The sequence below is a fragment of the Gossypium raimondii genome, chromosome 3 (genome assembly GCF_025698545.1).
Source record: "Gossypium raimondii isolate GPD5lz chromosome 3, ASM2569854v1, whole genome shotgun sequence".
Classification (NCBI taxonomy): domain Eukaryota; kingdom Viridiplantae; phylum Streptophyta; class Magnoliopsida; order Malvales; family Malvaceae; genus Gossypium; species Gossypium raimondii.
The window spans coordinates 38,584,720-38,604,969 of NC_068567.1; the positions used below are offsets into that span (position 1 = coordinate 38,584,720).

A 20,250-nucleotide genomic window follows, 5' to 3' on the forward strand; every position below is an offset into this window, starting at 1 on the left:
ATCTTAGAGGGCGGAGGAATATAACAAAAGCAAACCATGATTATGGGTTATTATATGTTAAAGATTAATAAACTAAGATATTAAATTATTTATAAAATTTTAAAAAAACATTACTACACTATTAAATTAAATCATATTTATAATAAATTTGTAAATATTCTATATGCAACGTGTAAATAATCTAGGAAGTGACGTGTAGAAGTTAAAACACAGTATAATAGCTAATAACAAACTCCGGAAGGAGTGAAAAAATAATTATAAAATAATAAAAATGATTTCAGTTATTCAGTTGGAGTCGAGGGGGAGTACTAAGCGACGGCGTTTTCATCGGTGGTTTACTCGGAGACCAGGTTGGTTAGTTCTAGTTCTTATTTAAACAGTGTCGTCTCGTCGAATGAAAACTCTCTTTTTTCTTTCTCTTTGGATCTCTTCTCTGCTCCCAAACCCATCCAACATTTTTAAGGTATTTTTTTTCACCTTTTAGAATCTGTAAATTTTATAATTTCATATCTAAAATTTCAAATTTTTTGTGGAGTTCTTTTCACATTTACTGAGATTTTAATTTGTATTTTATGAATATAATTATTGGATGATAATGCTGAATCTAAAAGTAAAAGAATAATGAATTGAGATATATTTGAATTATGAACAATTGTCTTCCATCTTCTAAAGTCTTTTCTTTCTTTCTTTATTTTCAGGTTTGTTAGGTCGGAAGTTCCTGATTTTCTGGTCTAAGTCTAAGATTCTAAGTAGTTAAGAGTTAGTTGTAATTTATTTTTATTGTTATTGTTCTGTCAATATGTGGAGTTTTGCTTCAAATACCATTGCTAGCATTGGGTTAAAGAGTTCAAAAGAGGCGAATCAAGCTTGTTCCGAGTGTTCAGATGACGAGCTGTGTTCAAATGGTAGTAGAGATGAAGGATTAGAGTGTCCCATTTGTTGGGAACCTTTCAACATTGTTGAGAATGTGCCTTATGTCTTATGGTGTGGTCACACTCTTTGCCAAAATTGCATCCTGGGTCTCCAACCTGCTGTTTTGAAACTCCCCACTCAGCAAATCAAGATCCCCATGTTCATTTCTTGCCCATGGTGCCACTTAATATCGCTACGGCTAGTTTATAAGGGGAACCTCAAGTTCCCTCGCAAGAACTTCTTCATTTTGTGGATGATCGAGAGTTTGAATGGGGATAGGTATGGCATTTCCAGGAGAAATCTATCTGGGGACAATCAACCCGTTGGCTCTCTGAGATGTAATTTAATGCTTGGCAATCAAGCTATCAGTGGTGTTGTTAGGAGAGGATCATATGCCAATCGTTCTGAACAAAATAGGTCTCTAGATACTGGTGGCAGAAATAATGCTGAGAGGCATCATTTCTCGCTTCATAAATCATTGGATTTCTTCATTCACTTTACATCCAAGTTCCCGTTGGTCATCATTTTCCTTCTGGTTGTCTTCTTTGCAATACCGGGGAGTGCTGTTATCTTATTACTCTACTTTCTGGTCACAGTTGTTTTTGCCATCCCCTCTTTCTTGGTACTGTACTTTGCATTCCCTATGTTGGATAGGTTGGTAAGAGAAATCACCTCATGAGATGTTGCTTTCTCACTTCAAAGGTCAGAGAGATATATGGTTCCAAGTGAACACATCTATCCGTGTTATCATCCTTCTTCCAATGCTCACTCCACTTCTTTTATTTGAAATTTAGTAGCTCCGCCTGGTAATGGGATTTTTTAGTATCCTGAAGCTTTCAGATTAATGCATTGTTTTCGATATGGACTGTGACTAAGTGACTTCAAAACATCTCAAAAGCTTGTTTTGGAAATTGTGGTTGTGCCCTTAATAAAATGTCATTGAAATGTCAACTTACTTGTTGTACAAGCTTGAGTTCTCAAAAGAATATAATTTGCAGTTAATTGTGGTGTTTTTTTTTTGTTTGTTTATTTTCATAATTTTTCTGCATTTTTATATACAATTTGCTACTTATATCGTTGCAGACAGTTCAAGTTAAGATAAATGGTTTTGCCGGTTGCTTAATCTTTTAGCCCTCAGCTTTTGTCATTGTGGTGTATGGCTTTACTTCCTATTATATTTTAACTGGTTTCTTTAACTATTTCTGAATGCTCAAATGGCCTCGTTACTTTTGTCTAACTTGGGCTCGTATATACTGCTATCTGATGATTATTGAAATAAAGCTTGCTGCATTAACCTTAAAGATTCTGCTTGTCTTCATTTTATTCTTGTGCATGATATAGAGATCTTTTCATTATGGTTCAAATTCAGCGTGGAAACTTGCAGTATTGTTTATCTTCTGGTAACAGTTGAATGTTCATGCACAATCTAAAAGCCCTAGTAAGATATGGTTAACTAAGGATTTAAACTCTCAGCATGTTCTTGTTATCCTCAAGGTTTTTGCAGTTTCAAGTATTAGTTTCTTGTTATTCAGTAGTAATGGTGGGAGGTATTCAGATGGTTGGAGGGTTTATTTATTTATTTTATTTTTGTACTTTAGATTTATAATTTCCAGAAAAAGTTGGATTTTAATTCATGCTTCTGCAGCAATTGAAGTTTGGATTATACTGTCAATCTTCGAGACTATTCAAATTCCTTCATGATCAAAATAATATAAAACGATTTCTGCATTCTATCTTCACATCATTTGCGCTGTAAATTTATTATTTTATTTTGAGTAACAGAGTCCTGTCCAAGACATGGGCTAGGATTTTCTGCATGAGCTGCTATATGGCTTCATATATGTTCACACTAAACATCAGTTGTCCGAAATATTAGTAAAGCAACTCAAGGTTCTTGAAGAGTTATCTGTTTGAAACAAGGCTAAATGATTAAAATTATAGTGTCTCTACTTGTGCTTAGGCATCGTTTAATTAGTCAAAGCATTGTGTAAGTGGTTTTATATGTGACTTGAAAGTCATGATACTACTTATTAGTTAAATTCAACAGCAGAAGCATGTCATCGGAAGCTCTCCTGTTGTTCTAATTATGTTTGCCTTTTCCTTTGCTTTAAGCTCATCATTTCTTTGTCTAGCATTTGCCTGTGCTCTTGCTCCATCTGCAACTTGTTTGATGTAGTCCATTTCATTCCTAAATTTGGTTAAGGCTCTTGCTCTCTTTTTCTCCGATTCACTCTTCTGCTTGAAGAATTAAGCTGTTAGTTTCTAAGAATTAGTTGTAAATTAGAAAAGAAAAACATGTCTAACCTCTGAATAAGCTGTTAGTTTCTAAGAATTAGTTCGACTTTAGAAAACAAGTCTAACCTCTGCTTTGTCCAGCTTGCTTCTGGCCTTCTTTTTCTTCTTTTCCTCCCATTCGAGTATAGTGTTATTTAACTTCACATACCTGTAATTCATTGTTAGTGAAGAAGATCATATACTTCTAATTGCCTACAACTGTTTAGTACTAAACAATTAGTGCTTCTCGGTGTCAATGTATTATTACCGGTCTTTGATTTTAGCCATCTCTGCTTTCTCCCAAGCATCTGCTTTTGCTTGATCTGACCCTGGCCTTACTGTATGCTGTCTTTTGGGTTCTACCACCGGAGGCACAGGTTTAGGGGTAGGAGGCAGTTCGGGTCTTGTTGCAGGAGTTCCTGGTTTAATGGCATGATGGTCTGGTTTTGATGTTGCTCTTTCAGGTTTCGGTGCTGCACGTTCTGGTTGACTGGAAAGTGTATCAGGTTTCCGGGAACTTCCAGGTTCTGTACGACTAGAGCTGCCCACGTTATCAGTAAAAATAGCAGGTCTTCTAAACGATGACCCACGTCTAGTTGCTTTTTCATCTTTGGCATTGGGTACTGGCACTTTGATGTCTGCACTGTCTGGAACTTTCTTCGAACCTTCACCTGTTAATTTCTTTTGGTTAAGCAGGCAGAAAGAAGAATTCTTAATGCTTTGTTACATGGATATCCGGATTCTATTTCTTATGCCTTGAATCTTTACCTGAAAATTGTTCGGATACGATGCCAGGTTTCCATGTTGAAAATGTTAGACCTTCCTTTCTGTTCTTGTCCTTGATCGAAGAGGTTTCTGCAATCGATGTAATGACATATGCAGCAGCTGCAACTCCAACTACTTGCTCTGTTATATAGTTTGAATCATGATTCCAACTAGTCATTTTGCCAGAAAATTGGTTTTGAAACCAATTCTGGGTTCTCTTCTCTGCAAAATCGGAAGTTAAGGTCAGTTATTGTTGCTTTGTCTCTTATTTCTTTCTCTCCCTAAAATGGTGATATAGGAGGAATGCAATTTTAAAGATGTTCATTGTTACAGCTTCAAAGAAGCAAGGGATGTTATTTGCTCATCCAGGATTGAACATTTAAGAGATTTGGATACAATATAATACAAAAAGCAACAGAGTTATACCTCCTTTGAAATGGTGGTAGACTTTGGTTTTTAGTACTGCTCAACTTATCTTCTGCTTTTCCCGGCCGGAACCAGAAATGGCATAAGCGATCAGTCAAAAGATTATGCAGATAAAATTAGAAAAAGAAAAACATTTCATCTTGATTTGAATTAAATAATGTTGGGTGAGAGATAATAGAATTATTACCTATGGAGGCAAGTAATCTGGTTGATGGCAGATTCCTGTATCAAAAACAAAGGAGAATGAGGTGTGGCAAATTCTTCATTAATGGGTTCAAGAAAGAAAAGTGGAGGTATACAAGGAATGAAAAGGTTGGGTGGTTTATAAAAGCAAAGACAAAGGAAGAAGTGGTGGTGTAGGTGATGTTCATAGGCCTAGAGACGAGCATGCAAAGCAAGCTTGGGTTATATGCATTACTTTGTTCGCATGCAAAAGTCGGCTTTGGATATTCTTAACCCTCAGTCTACCACAAGATACGTATTCTTTCTTTGTCTTCAGGCTTTTGGGTTTTTATTTATTTCATCTTTTTAAACAGCCTCGAGGGACGTTTCCTTTCCCAAAAGTTTGACAAGAATCTTGTTTTTGCCTGCTCACCTAGCTTTGCCTTCTTAGTCGTTGCCTACGTTATTACCACCACGCTTTTCAAGTTTTTAAATCTATTTATTGGATTTCTTTTCCAAACAAATTTATAAATGTTACTATATAATTTTCAGGGTTTTTTTTCTTCAGAAAAAACGATCAACTTAATCAAATTCTACTGTCTGAACAAGTTAGGTTTAAAAATATTAGTAGGCAATACAAAAATCATTTATGTAATGAATTGATTCAATGTCTAACTTGATTTATGCTTATCATTGAGGTTGAAAAGTGGGAAGGTGCTATTGAAACGTTTTTAAGAAATAAAATTTTTATTTTAGATATGATTTTTTTTAAGATATAAAGCTTAGAACTACTCATAACCCCTCCCAACCTTTAACTAAGAGGATAAATATGTTTCCTGTATTGACAATAATATCGATGCCAACCGAGTGAAGCCTCAGTTGATCATTTTAGATATGATGTTGTAAAATAGAATATATACTTAAATGATACTTATACTGGTTAATAATATGATATATGAAATAAATATAAACTTGATTTATAAAAAAATAACAAATAAAATTAAAGTAGATATATGAGAGTTTGCCTAATATAAATATTACAAAAACTAAACATTTTTCTAATTCAAAGTGAATTCATTAAATTGCACGTTATGGCGTCTCTTGTTGACTCCATTTCATAACTAGATGATTTCATCAATTTTCAACATTAAAACTTTTGATGCAAGCATACACATCCATTCACTTAAATTCAAGATTTTAATAAAATATGATTTAACAAAATATAAATTTCAAAGAATAATAAGATGTGTTGTACATAAGATTTAGCTCTAACCTATCTCATCTGATTGCCTATAATAAGTATTATTGTGTCTCTCACCAAAATCCTTATTTATGTACTTCTCAGCCCTACACTAGCATTCTCTCTCCTTTCCATCTATGAGAAAATTCACTTTTTCTCTCTGCTTCGAGTTTCGAAATTATCAGCTCTCCATCTTATTTTATACAAAATAAACCGGGGAACTAAACTTTGCATCAAAAAGATTAACTTAGTAAAGAATCTTGATTTTAAATAAACCCTGAAACTAAATTTCGAAGTCAGATTAGCAATATATTCTATTTAAAAGGAAAAAGAAAAAACTTGCCTTGAATCGTTATGAGCTTGGAAGTAGATAGACCGAAGTAAATGCCAAATAATGATGTTTGGTTTCATGGCAGAATGAAATGGAGCAAAAGCCATCCGGTGTTGAAAAACGAATTTAAAATCAATATTTAGTTAAAAAAGTGGTTTATTTACCAATTTTTTTTATTATTTGAAATTCTGATTTGGGTTGAAAAATGTTTTTCAACCTCAAAGTCTTAAAGCCAGCTTCTTATTGGTTTTGGTAATGTAAAAAAGAAGTGCATATCAAAAATGTTTTTGAAAAGTTTGATTTAAAATTTAAGTGTTTAGTATTGTTGTCAAAAATACTTTTGAGAAAATAAAATGTCCATTTTAAACATAAAGTCATGATGTAAAATATGTATTCAAATAATGCTCAAATTCATTAATATTATGATATTTTAATTTATGAAATATAAATTGTAAATATTTGTAAGCAATAAATATTAATTATTTTTAAAATTTAATTTGAACATATAATTTATATTTTAAATATTATTAAAATATAACCATTATAAATTTAAATATATAGTGGTATATTTGAAATCAATTTCAATAGAAAATAATTATATACCCAATATAAATATTACATAAAATATATTGGATTATAAATAGGGTTAAAAATGTCATTTGACTCTAAAAGTGCTTTTCCCAAAATAAAAATAGTTTTGCTTTTGGGTTCAAAAACTTTTTTTTTTTTTTTGTTTTATGAAAAACAAAAGGACAAAGAAAAATAGGTTATGTTAATTCTAAAATCTTCTTAGCTTTACTTTTTTTCTCCACAGGAAGGCATCATCGTATTCTTCAAACCTCAAGGCAGTCTGCATTTGCTCACTTTGGTGTTGGATATTATCCAAGATCGGCTTCTGTGACCAGTGTATGATTTGGTGTGACTTGATATTTGCTAAATACTCATTATATTTGATTTCTTTTCTTTCTTTCTTTTTCGTTACATTCTCTTTGCTTGTATGTTTCCTTGATTTGTTGGATGAAGTCCTTTGCTTCCTTTATAACTGTTATAGGGTTTGGTTTTACACCTTTATAAATGACCCTATTTCTGTAAAGCCAGATTTTTCAAAGAAAAATACCCCTCATTTAACCTGGTTGTCGAGTCCGAGTTACAGGATGCCACATTCGTTGCCAAAGCAACTATGAACATCTAACATTCAATCCGAAAAATAAATCATGCAAACACAAGCATTTCCATAGTCACATTTATTAATGGTATATAATTTTTTTCGAGACTCAAACATGCTTCTGATAGTTCAAAAAATTAATCCGAACATGAAAAGGACCAAATTGTAAAATTTCAAAACTTTGGAACAAGTACCGATACCCTTGAAAGGTATCGATACCAAATTTAGCTTCGATGTTTGAAAAATTCATCTTAAATCAATAGGTATCAATACTTAACTTATAGTATCGATACTTCCTTACAAGTATCGATACCAAATTCTAGTATCGATACCATTTTACGATTCTATTTCTTTTGTAAAAACCAAATAAAAGTCATATGTATCGGTACCCTGCTGTAGGGTATCGATACTTTAGTCTGGTATCAATACTAAATTGGCATTCTGTTTGTTTCAAATTTGATTGAAAATGCTAAGTACTGATACTTTTGCCAAGGTATCGATACTTTAGTCCCAAAATGTCAAAATCTTTCATTTTATGCCCATTTCATGCCCAACTAATTTTGCATTCAAATGATGCCTTAGGCACACTTAAAAACCTGCACTTAACATATCAAATTTTATACCATCTCATCACATTCCATCAAGTCTAAACACTAAATGCAACCTAACCAGAACTTTGACTTCAAAACTTAGCTACACCACTTACACAATTCCAATTTTCATAACATTCATATACCAATACAAATCATCATATGTTCATCTCAATATGCATCAAACCATACCAAACCTATCCATGCCAAATTTATACTTAATTATACCAATTCAATTGTCATGTAAACATCCCAAACCATTTTTCAAGCTTACCTAATTCAACAAGACAATTAACATGGTAAAAATCATGTTTCACTCTCAAAACTACTTAACCATAATCACTCTCATGCTATTATCATTTCATAATAGATATCCCAAAGTATGCCATTCAAGCATTTTCATTCCAACCAATTACCACACATTCTAATTCATGCATTTACCTAATTTCATGCTATAACCTTATCCAAGTCATTATATACCAAGATCATCAATAGCTTAGTCCATTAATACAACAAGATCATAGTACTCAATTCATATACAAGTAAAACCATACCATTTTATATCATACTATTCAACTTTTCTCATTTTGTAAACATATCAATCTAATAACTTAATATAATTTAACTTGACATAACATTTTATAATAATAAGGTGAGTTTAATGTATAATGAGTAATATAGCATTATAACATGTAATGTACTATTCAATATATAATTGTACGCATAAATTCCACGATACAATACCATTTGTATCATTTATTTTTCGTATAACCATTTGAGCATTAGACTCGTATAATTTCATTGTCATTTCTCTTTTCCATTAATTTAATAGCCCGATGAACTGTAATAAATAGATTCGGATACACAGGTAACTACACTACACCAGATTTACTTGTAAGAGCTCAAACTACAACACACCAGTGCATCGAAATGCAAAGCCCGTAGGCATCATATAATCAGTATCAATACATCCTCCCATCACACCAGTATAATTTGATAATCCGCAACAAATGCTGATTCCGGTATAATTAGTATTATCTCTGTACCATCACATATATCTTGTATAGCGTGTAAATAAATCTATTGGCATATTAATCGTATCCCATCCTTTAATATGTCCACTTGGGCTTTTTTTTACCATATACAATTCATTACAATCCTTATAGCCATATGCACACTTTTCACATTTCAAATAACAATCCATTTACAATTTAAACCTTGTAACATCATTATATACATACTATCCAATCATATAACAATGTCACATCCATTCGATATCATGTATTTGTTCATATTTACCATTTAATTCATATTTTACGATTTAGTCCATTTGATGCTAAAAGACATTATTTACATAACAATTCAAACTAAAAGTAAAACAATAAAATCAAAACATATCATGAATTAATAAATTAAGTCTCATATGAACTTACCTGATAAAAACAACAACAAACAAGGTGTCGTGAACTAATCGCAATTTTTCCTTTTCCACGATTATCCTCGATTAATTCAATTCTTGATATATAATAACTTATTTTAATTTATCAATTCCAAACATCTTATAACAACCTATTATAAATATATATCAATTCAATTTTATTTTCTAAATGTCCCTAAATTTTTGTATTTTATTCAATTTAGTCCCTAAAATCTAAATAGCTACAACTTTCGAATTTGAGCCTGGATTTTGAAATAGATCTTAATTTCATCCTTTTACAGCCCTCTATTATCAATAATTATAGAATTTCAACATCAATTTTGAACTATTTACACTTTAGCCCCTATGTTTAAAACTAACAATTAAACTTTACAAACTAGTCTTTTTTCATATCTAAGCATCAAATCTAACCAAATAAAACCAATTTCATCAAGAATTCATCAATGGTAACATTTTAAAACTTTAACAGTTTTGAAAACTTTAACAATTTTGAAAACTAATGCTCGGGTTAGCTAAATTGAGCTTACACAATCTGATAATAAGGACTATTTTGTAAAAGGGTCAAATTAGGAGTAGTTATAAAGAAATAATACCAAAGTTTTAAAATTAACCTATTTCCCCCCTTCATCTCTATAAAACCCACGTTAAATTTCTCCCATTCTTTTTTGTTGTCGTCCCTTGCTTTCCCAAGCTCTTCTCATTCAAGTTTTGATTCCTAAGCTCTATTCCTTTGATTTCTATCATCCTCCTAGTCATAAACCTCCATAGAAATTAAGGGAAACACCCAAAAACACTATAGTTTTCTCCATCGTCAAGCTTTCGGGTTTTTTTCATATTTTTGATCAAACGCTTGGATTTTATTTTACTAAGGTAACAAATCATTTTCTTATTTGTTTTTAATGTTATTTAGTCTTAAAACCTGAGTTTTTAGTTATTGAATCACATGTTTTAAATAAAAGCCGAAAGTTGGGTCGTTAATGGTGAATTTTGGGATTTGGGTAAAAATATGGTTTCAAAGTGTTTTTAAATAAATTTTGACATGATTAGAAGGTTTCTAAACTTGCTTTAAAGTTTTTTTAAAGATTTCTAACGTTTTAATGAATTTTCAGAAAATAGCATAAAACATGTTGAAAAAGTCGGTACCATGAATTGAGTAATTTTATGTAGTTTAAAGGCTGGAAATTAGTACAAGTGAATTGTAAGATGAATGGAATTAGTTTTAGGTGAAAATACTAAGCATGGACCGAGATATTCAAATTTAAAGTTTGCTATGTTAAAGGTTTCGGTTACATGAGAACTTAGTTTAGGCTTATGTTTTTTATTGCTTGTGGTGAGTCATTGGCTGATTTTTGAATGTATTGTTGTATAATTTATTGTGTTAAAACTTCAGATTCTTTAGACCATATACAAGTTAGGAAAGACTAGTTGAGCTTTCGGCTTCTCGGTGAAAGCGTATTGGTGAGTGTTTGGAATAATTGATTGTGGACATGATTTAATGCATTATTTGGGAATTTAGTAGCAGCCTAAACCCCTACTCTAAATTTTGAGTGTAAGCTTTCTCAGACCTATGTTATCTTGTGAATTATGTACTTATGTGTTTGTGAATATGTGAATTGAGATGAGATGCTATAGCATGTGATATATGGTTATGATAACTGTTGTACAAGTGCAAATGTGTACATGTTATGTATATGTTAAATGTTAGCGACAGTGTTTTGCTAAAAATGCAAATATGCAGTGATAGTGCACGGATAATTGGTAAGTGATATATGTTTGATTTAAGATATTTTGGCCTTGTGATCTTGAAACCGTTGGATATAGTTGGCATACCATAGGATTGTGGGTACTCACCTATATATACAGTGATTTTGGGCATTGAGGCCCTAGGACATGTTGGAGGGATAAGGGAATGTGAACTAAGCTTCATTCAATGGGACATGTGAGGGGAAATAAGGAGAGTGTTAGCTATATGCTTGACTTATGAGATATGTTCGACTCTATGAGTCATTTGGTGTGATTGGAGATCTGTGTATCCGATATGTGGTGATAGTGCCCACTTTATGTTTCATACTTCAAGTGCCAATTTATTGTTATATGTGATTGTGTGAAATGGGATACATGATTAATGGAATACGTGTTATGTGAGATATGCTTGAATGAATATTAAAATGCTATGTAGATGAACTAATAAATAATACATGAATTTAACACTGTAGCGTACAAGTAGTGAGACGATAGTGTGACATCTTTATATTCAGGCTCGGCGACCGAGTCAGGTATATGGTGTTACAGAAAGCCCAAATAAAAAAATAATGGCTTTGGTTTTTATGTTTTTAACATATAAGAATTTAAATAATAATACAATTTTTACACAAATCACCACCTAACCATCCATCATATAGTTAAAATGATCTACATACAATTTTAAGTCTTGTTTAATTACTATATAAGCCCTTTAACAAATAAAAATCTATAACGATTAACTTTTACCACTTTTATGATTTAGTCTTTATACCTTAATTAGTCACCAATTTGGCAAATTTACCTATCCAAAATTTAATTCTCCTATCTAATAACTCCGTAAATATTTTTACGGGTTCGATTTACAGAAATGAGGTATTGATACCTCATTTTCCAACATCATTGACTTTAAGGTCAATACGCTTGTGCCTTAACTAACTATCCAATTAACAAATTTGTCAGACCAAAATTTAATATAATATTATATTTGACTCGTAAGTATTAATTAATAACACTTACGAACTCGATCATCGGAGAACAGGGTTCTGAAATCACCGTTTTCGACTCGTTACATGCTAACCTTATAAGTTTATCCTTCATGAAATCATCACCCACTCTTTGCCTGTTCCATAGCTTGTGTTACTTATTCTTTAATCTATCCTATGTTTAGTCTTATGGTTTGAAACCCATATCCTTATCCACACCAAATTGCTTTAGTGAAATTACATTCCCAGAATAGATGATTCTCGTCCTCTCTATTACCTTGACAAAGTGCACACTCCATACCTATGGTGTTCACTCTCTTGTTAATTTCTACTTTGCAGGGAAGGGCTTCGCTGAGAATTTTCCAAAGAAATATGATCACCTTTTATGGCAGCTTGATGGACCAAAGGAATTTTCAAGTATTTTTTTGGTACTTTTTGATTTGTTGCGTCCGTATTCCTTATCTACTCATTTAATGCTTGAAAGTATGCCAATTTCATTAAGAATTCACCATCTTGTATGTGCATCCATTTGGGTTTTGGAGGACCTTCAAATAAGGACTTGGGATTGTTTAATTCCAGTTTGTTGATTTTGCCAATGATATCTCTGATTTGTACCCGGTTAGGGTTATCTATATCATTAAACGAACTCCATATATTATCATTTTTCCATGTGATATTATTTCTAATCAGCTCCTTGCCCATGAGGATGCTCTTCCAGGCCCAAGAATCACTTGCCTTTATTCGTGTCCAAAGAAAATTGTCCCTTGTACAATATTTCTTAACTAAAGTTTATTGAATGAGCCAATTTCGCCCATTTAAGATTCTCCATGTGAACTTGGCCATCGATGCTTTATTCATAACATGCACATTTCTTATACCGAGACCCCCAAGGATTTGTTAGAGAAAATCTGATTCTGGTTAGTAAAATGAATCTTCTTCCTATTTGGCTCCTCCCCCCACTAAAAGTTTCTCATTAATTGATTCATTTTGTGTACAAATTTTCTTTGGGGCTTGAAAACAAGATAACTAGTATAAAGGTACACTATAAAGCACAAATTTAATCAAAGTGAGCTTCCTGTTGGTCCTAGGAACTCCATTTTATTGAGGATAGGTTGGAAGAATTTGTTCTTCCTGTTTAGGAATCCTAACTCAATCCCCAAATATTTACCTACCTCCCTACTAGTCTTTACCTAAAGAATGCCTCTGAACATTCTTTTGGATTTGGCAATTCTTGTTGATTTTGCGCTCCAATTTATTGTAGTTGATACATAGTCTTGATAATGTGTTATATTGCTCCAAAATCTTTTTCACTGTGTGGCATGTCTCCCTTGTCTTAGGCCTCTAATAGGATTGAAAGTACTTGTAGGGGAACCATTAAGCAGTGTTTGTGCACTGCATGATGAGATTAATCCATTTTTTCCTCAAAACCACTTGCTTTCAGTACTGCATATAGAAAATTCCAACTCAACCTATCTTATGCTGTGTTCATATCCAACTTCAGCGCCTTTATGCTTCTTTGCCTTTTGTTTTCCTGTTGATGAAATTAATAATCTCTGAAGCCAAAATGACATTGTCTCCTATTTGCCTTCCCCCAATAAACGCATTCTGATACGAGAGATAATTTCACTAAGAACAGGCTTTAAACACCTTCGATATGACCTTGTATGCAACATTATACAGACTTTGGTACTAACTAACTTTCTCCGAGCATTTTCCTTTGAGAATTAACACGATGAAAGTTTTATTCAACTATTTCAATAATTTACCGGTGTTGAGGAAATTAAGGCACGCATCGACCTTGAGTGGACCTACTACTTCCCAATTTTTCTGAAAAAAGTTCTTTAGAAATCCATCCAGTCCCGGTGCCTTAAGAGGTCCCAAATCAAACATTGCTTTTTGTATTTCCTCTTCCATAAATAGTGCGTTGAGGTTGTCGATTAAATGCTCGGGAATTTTTGGGATATCCAAATTGCTTAAAAATCTTTCTTTCTATTGAACATTATTACAATCCTCTTCTAAGAAGATGCTCTTGAAAAGTTTTTTAAAGCACCTCTCAATATCTTCTTGATTATCCAAATTTCTTCCCTCTTCATCTTTGGTCGTGTAAATTGTGTTTCTGATCTTTCTTCTGTTGGCCAAGAGGTGAAAATATATTGTATTTCTTTCTCCTTTGACTATCCAATTAATTCTTGATCTTTGGTGCCGTAAAATTTTGTTCTTCTTCGAGGTCTCTTTCTAGTTCATTTTTGAGAAATCTTACCTGGTCGATGGATGATATGTCTTTCAAGTTATTTTGCACCTCTGCTATATTCTCCATGAGAGCTTGTTTCCTTTTATGGATGCTGCCAAATGACTTTCTATTCCATGCTTTGAGTCATTTCCTTGTAATTTTTAATTTCGAAAGGAGTCTACATGATGGGAAGACATCCCCTTTGTTCTCCAAGCCTCCTTAACAATATCTTTGCTATGTGGTTCTAGCAACCACATTGCTTCTAAGCAAAAAGGCTTTCTCATGTTGATATTTTGCTTGTTTGAGTCGAGTAGGATCACGCTATGATCTGAATCTACAAGTGGAAAATTACATAAGTATACTCTAGGATAGTCTTCCAACTGTGTCGCATTGCCGAAAGCTCTATCCAATTTCTCCCGTATCGCCTGTTCATCACATTTGTTGTTTGTCCATGTGTTTAAAGCACTTTTCACTTCAAAAGATGTTTGTTTAGTATTGTTTATGGTTCTAAAAACACTTTTAGCCCCAAAAACACATATAACTTTTGATTGTAGTTTAACTGTATATATGAAAATTTTATTTTAGTTCAATTATACACATTTAAAGAAATAAACACATCCATTTATTTTTATATTGGAGAAATATAATTATTTTTATATGTAATAAGTAATATGTAATCGTAAAATAAAATTATATGAATAGTTTATAAAATTGAATCAAATTAACATATATAAAATTCTACAAAATCAAAATCCATATATAAAATTACATATTATACAAAAGTTTAGATTTTGAGATTAATTACATAGGGTATTAGGAAGAAATGCAACAAGATTTTGGCTTCATTGCAACAATGAGGAACTTCATGCATCAATACGATTGAACTTTAGATATTTACAGTCAAATGGTATTGCTTTCGTGTTTTACAGCTTAGTGAAATTTTTTTTGTTCTTTTTTGAAAAAAGCTTAGTAAACTTTAACATTAGAATTATGAATGATATTATGCTTTTCACTGTGTCTATGTTTGTTTTAGGACTCTTAGCAAAGGCTCGAAGGAAAAACAGTTCGGTCTTGTCGTGCTTCGAACTCTAGATCTTCCAGCTTAAATAAAAAGATCAACTAAAAATTTTATTGAATATCTTCCAGAAACCATGTCAGAGATTCAACATTTGCTTTTCTAAAACAATGTCGAGCAGTAGCAAGAGATGCCTAACACTTTTGGAGAAATGCAAGAACATGAAACAACTAAAGCAAGCTCATGCTCAAGCATTCACGTCTGGACTTCGCACCAACAGCTTTGCTTTAAGCAGGCTCTTAGCTTTCTGTGCAAACCCCAATCACGGAAGTCTTACCTATGCCTGGAACCTCTTCACACACATTCAGGACCCCACCATTTGTATCTGCAACACCCTCATCAAAGCTTTCTTTCTCAAAGGTGAAACCTTTAAAACCCTTCAATTTTACAGCAACATGTTGAGCAAAGGCATGTCCCCTGATAATTATACTTTACCTTTTGTGTTGAAGGCTTGTGCAAAGTTGCAGTTTTTTCACTTTGGGGAATTGGTTTATGGTCATTGTCTGAAACTGGGTTTTGTGTTTGATATTTTTGTGGGTAACGCTTTGATTTCTATGTTCTGTGGGTTTGACAATGTGAAAGTAGCAAGGTACATCTTTGACGATATTCCTGGGCTTGATGTTGTTTCATGGACAGTTATGATTTCTGGGTATGGGCAAATGGGTGATATCGACACTGCAAGATTGCTGTTTGATGAGGCTCCAGTGAAAGATAGAGGAATTTGGGGGGCCATGATTTCTGGATATGTAAAAAATAATTGCTTTAAAGAGGGCCTTTACATGTTCAGGCTAATGCAAATGAGTGATACAGAGCCTGATGAGGCTATATTTGTGAGTATTCTTAGTGCCTGTGCTCATTTAGGTGCTTTAGATACCGGAATTTGGATTCATAAATATATGGATCAACAGAAGTTTCCATTGACTCTTCGTTTGAGGACTTGTCTTGTGGATATGTATGCAAAATGTGGGAATTTGGGAATTGCTAAAAAGCTGTTTGATGAAATGCAGCAAAGAGATGTTGTTAGCTGGAATGTAATGATTTCTGGAATGGCAATGCATGGGGATGGAGGAAGTGCAATTCAACTGTTTAGGCAAATGGAGAAAGATGGTGTCAGGCCTGATGACATTACTTTTATAGCTCTTTTTAGTGCTTGTAGTTATTCTGGTCTAGCATTTGAAGGTCTAAAAATACTGGATAGAATGTGTAACGTGTATAAGATTGAACCTAAAAGTGAACATTTTGGGTGCATAATTGATCTACTTATCCGAGGTGGGCTCTTTGAAGAAGCTAATCAAATAATTCAAAGAATGCCAGATTCAAGCAATCCCTCTGATGAAGCCATTGCCTGGAGAGCATTGCTGAGATCATATTGTAGTAGAGGACAAACCAAACTGGCTGAAGTTGCCGCTGAGAAGCTCATGCGACTAGAAGATCATAGTGGGGTATATGTTTTGCTCTCAAATCTGTATGCATCCTCGGGGAAACATTATGATGCCAAAAGAACAAAACAGATGATGAAAAGCCGAGGAGTGAATAAGGCTCCAGGATGCAGCTCTATCAAGATCAATGGGGAAGCTCACGAGTTTATCGCGGGGGAGAAAAGCCACCTACAAATGGAGGAAATACACGTAATTTTGGAGAAGTTAGACAAGCAATTGCATCATGCAGGTTTGAGCCCTTATTCATAGCAGTGGCAATTACTGTTGGGCTTAACTGGCTAACTGGCTAACTGGCAAACAACTACCTACATCCGAATGGTAGTGTGAATGAAATGTCTCAACATCAGCATCTCTTAAAGAGTCTATACGGAAATGTCCCCAGATTTTTACGGATGTGTATTGGGTGCTATCTGTAGGAGTCACGCGCCTTAGCTTCATAGCAAAAACAAGCAAATAGCTTGTTGTCTGAACTCTTTTTCTCGGTTCAACTTTGGTGATTTAGATCTGCATTTTGCCATTGCTCTTTTTTAAATGATTCAATGTAAATCTGTTTATTTTCCATTGCTAGAGAACTAGATGAACCACTGTCTTGGCAAATATAATCTAAATTTCCAAAATTGATAACAACAATAGAGAATACTACATAGCTATTTTGACTCTAAACTAGGAACTCTGAGTCAGCAAGTTCCAGGATCTTAGGGACACCGATGGATTTTGCTCCTTTCTGGAATGAATTTCCTGCAATGTACCTGTCAACAATTTCTATGAACTGTCAATTAACAGACCTTATAAGAGTTGTAACTTGGCCAGAACTGAGAGTAGAAGAAAACTTGCATTTCTTTCAAGAAGGGATGTCTATAGAGTGCTTCAGGAATTCTTCCTGCAAATTGGTTGTGATCTAAATGCCTGCAGTTCCAATAAGATCAAATATAAGAACATGTATGGAGACGAGTTCATGAACGCATTGATGCTAAATTAGCTCAGAAAGCTGGAATAAACTGCAAATGCAGTGTGAAAGAGGCAACGAGCGATGTCTAAATACTCGAAGCTTTAAAAGAAGAGGCCAAGTCAAGTTCAAGAAGCAAATTAAATGAACTTTCTGGTTTAATACAATGAAACCCTACTCCAGCTACACACTTTATGTAAATTGCGACTAAACAGAAGTATCAACAATGTCTAACAATGAACTTACAAGGATGTCAACCTGGGGAGATGAATGATTTCATGTGGTATTACTCCAGAAAGTTTGTTGTAGGATAGGTACCTGTGACCAGTATGTTGAATAACGAAAATCCGAGTTAAACCAGAGTATTCTAACATAGTTAAAAGGGTATCCGATAATAAGGCGAACTCCGTACCATATCCCAAAGGTTAAAAAGCACCATACTTACAAGATTTCCAAGTTGGTCAAGCCTGCTATCTTTGCCGGAAATCCTCCAGTTAAGTAGTTATTATTTAGGTAACTGCAGGCAAATGTTTTGAACAAAAGTCGCTGCAATTAGCCATTCATTGGATTTAATGAAGGTAGTAACGGTTTGAGTGAAGTTATTGTCAACTTACAGGTTTCGAAGCGATGGGAAACAACCATACATGCTTATGAGCTGTTTTATAGTACCCACCAAATGATTGTTCCCAACATCCCTACCAAACATATGGAATTAGAATCCGGTGAAGGAAGGTTCACTAAGAACATTATACATTTGAGGAGATTTGTTATCTTACAAGTGCTGAAGTTTCTCCAAAGTACCTAACTCTGCTGGAATCCGGCCTGAAAATCGGTTTTGATGCAGATGTAAGTAACGAAGCTCCGGTAGACTCGCTAGCTCCTTCGGGATTTCCCCTTTAAAGTTATTGAAGCTCAGATACCTACACAAGTTTGAGGTTAGTATGAAGCAATAATCTTGAAGATTATAATATGAAACACACACATAAAGACACTTGGAAGTGCTACTTACAGATGTGTTAGACTCTTAAGTTCACCAATTTCAGAAGGAAGAACATCTTGTAGTTTATTCCATCTCAAATTACTAAACCAAAAATCAGGAAATAACCCATTATTTCATAACCTTAGATTCCCATTATTTCATAACCTTAGATTCTAGCTCTGAACAACGTATAATGTTGATTAAAACCAAAGAGAAAACAAAGGAACCATACAGTATTTTAAGACGTTTAAGCCGCCCGATTTGAGGCGGAATGGGTCCGGTCAGCTTGTTATTATGCATATCACTGTAATAAGCAACAATTTAATAACTTATTTTAATTCAATGAAACAAAAGAAGGAAATTAATGGTAAGGAAAAGATTAATTATATTCATACAGTCTTGTAAGATCGAACAAATTTGTCACCGGAACGGGAAACGGCCCCACGATTGACACTGCATAAACTTCTCTGAAAATTAAGAGGAAGCTAATTATTAAAATTAAAAAAAGAAAGTTTTTAATTAAAAATAGAAAAATAGTGAAGAAAATGAAAATTACAATTCGGTGACAACTCTGTAGTCACCCATGAGGGTGCAGGTGATACCGGACCACGGCGGCAGATTTCCATCGCCGCAAGGATCGTCACCGACCCAAGCGTACACCACTCTCCAACCTAACGACGCCTTTATTTCGTTCAGTGCTTTAACTGCCATGACGAAATCGAATCCCAAATTAAAAAAAAAAAGAAATAGAAAAATAAAGGAGCAATAATTAAGAAAAAAAAGTAAAATTACCATCGCGTTTGAGAGTTTTGCAGAAGGAAAGGTTGAGAACCGGAAAGAAAAGGATGAGAAGAGTGAATAAGGGCGCCATTTTCACCAATTATAGTTCTTTTTAAAAAAAATCAATTGAAGAAGGAGATCATCAAAAACGAAAGTTGGAAAAATTGGAAACCTGAGTTCACAGATATTTTGCTGAGAGCGTGTCGGATTCAGTTAAGTTTGGTCGGGAGAGGCGCGCGCAAATTTGGAAAGTCAACCCCCGGTTGTTATTTTAATTTTTTCAAATATCTTGGGAACATATGTTGGCCCGGTTTTTTACATGCTTTCCTTCGGTTTTGTTTGTTTACTATTCAACCGCCTTGATTAAGGGCCTAACCCACACTCCAAACATCTTTTAAACTTCTAATTATTCTAATTACATCTCTATCTTCACAGACCTTCTTCAACGCTGCTGTTGCACCCTCGTTGACAGCCAATTTGTGCTCTTCGGAAACTTCTTCAACTCAGCACGTAAAGCTGCGACATCACTGGTTAGTTCATCATTTTTCACCTGCTCAGCTCCCAACCTCCCACCGAGTTCCTCATTTTGCTTATAAAGCACCTCATTCTTGGATCTCATTCCTTGCCACTGCTCCTCGGAAACCTTAAGGTTCACTACAAGCTCCCTTTGGGTGGCCTCTGTTCTGCCAATTCTCTCCTCAATGCCTAAACTAATTACGGAGGCCAAATGAATTCGTTAATGATACTAAAATGTGGCTTGAATGTAATGGCA

General features: G+C 33.8%; 4 protein-coding genes across 11 annotated transcripts; 2 read left to right on the forward strand and 2 right to left on the reverse strand.

Moving 5' to 3' along the window:
* The first annotated feature begins 268 nt into the window (after positions 1 to 268).
* Positions 269 to 1,914, forward strand: LOC105794222 (uncharacterized). 2 transcript variants are annotated; one of them, XM_012623279.2, is made up of 2 exons: positions 269 to 350; positions 699 to 1,914. In XM_012623279.2, the coding sequence occupies exon 2, from the start codon at positions 800 to 802 to the stop codon at positions 1,589 to 1,591; it is 792 nt and encodes a 263-aa protein (XP_012478733.1). In that variant the 5' UTR covers positions 269 to 350; positions 699 to 799; the 3' UTR covers positions 1,592 to 1,914. The 2 variants fall into 2 exon arrangements, with proteins under 2 accessions (XP_012478733.1, XP_012478732.1); XM_012623278.2 differs by having other exon boundaries at positions 285 to 463.
* A 742-nt stretch (positions 1,915 to 2,656) lies between these two features.
* Positions 2,657 to 4,742, reverse strand: LOC105794221 (remorin 1.4). Of its 4 annotated transcripts, none has more exons than XM_012623276.2 (6): positions 4,565 to 4,742; positions 4,378 to 4,429; positions 3,955 to 4,173; positions 3,455 to 3,857; positions 3,274 to 3,355; positions 2,657 to 3,147 (listed from the first exon to the last, which is right to left on the reverse strand). In XM_012623276.2, the coding sequence occupies exons 3-6, from the start codon at positions 4,127 to 4,129 to the stop codon at positions 2,953 to 2,955; spliced, it is 855 nt and encodes a 284-aa protein (XP_012478730.1). In that variant the 5' UTR covers positions 4,130 to 4,173; positions 4,378 to 4,429; positions 4,565 to 4,742; the 3' UTR covers positions 2,657 to 2,952. The 4 variants fall into 4 exon arrangements, with proteins under 4 accessions (XP_012478730.1, XP_012478729.1, XP_012478731.1 ...); XM_012623277.2 differs by having other exon boundaries at positions 3,008 to 3,164; XM_052628321.1 differs by having other exon boundaries at positions 3,008 to 3,147; positions 3,217 to 3,355.
* A 10,450-nt stretch (positions 4,743 to 15,192) lies between these two features.
* Positions 15,193 to 17,334, forward strand: LOC105794225 (pentatricopeptide repeat-containing protein At1g31430). Of its 3 annotated transcripts, none has more exons than XM_012623285.2 (2): positions 15,194 to 15,694; positions 15,971 to 17,334. In XM_012623285.2, the coding sequence occupies exons 1-2, from the start codon at positions 15,445 to 15,447 to the stop codon at positions 17,020 to 17,022; spliced, it is 1,302 nt and encodes a 433-aa protein (XP_012478739.1). In that variant the 5' UTR covers positions 15,194 to 15,444; the 3' UTR covers positions 17,023 to 17,334. The 3 variants fall into 3 exon arrangements, with proteins under 3 accessions (XP_012478737.1, XP_012478739.1, XP_012478738.1); XM_012623284.2 differs by having other exon boundaries at positions 15,484 to 15,694; positions 15,784 to 17,334; XM_012623283.2 differs by having other exon boundaries at positions 15,193 to 17,334.
* On the reverse strand, positions 17,297 to 19,782 carry LOC105794226 (probable leucine-rich repeat receptor-like protein kinase At1g35710). Of its 2 annotated transcripts, XM_012623286.2 has the most exons (11): positions 19,491 to 19,777; positions 19,255 to 19,402; positions 19,094 to 19,165; positions 18,931 to 19,002; positions 18,729 to 18,800; positions 18,496 to 18,639; positions 18,334 to 18,414; positions 18,165 to 18,236; positions 17,966 to 18,037; positions 17,608 to 17,679; positions 17,297 to 17,522 (listed from the first exon to the last, which is right to left on the reverse strand). In XM_012623286.2, exons 1-11 carry the CDS (start codon positions 19,567 to 19,569, stop codon positions 17,432 to 17,434), a joined length of 975 nt encoding a protein of 324 aa, XP_012478740.1. In that variant the 5' UTR covers positions 19,570 to 19,777; the 3' UTR covers positions 17,297 to 17,431. The 2 variants fall into 2 exon arrangements, with proteins under 2 accessions (XP_012478740.1, XP_012478741.1); XM_012623287.2 differs by lacking the exon at positions 18,729 to 18,800 and having other exon boundaries at positions 19,491 to 19,782.
* Between the last annotated feature and the right edge of the window lie 468 nt (positions 19,783 to 20,250).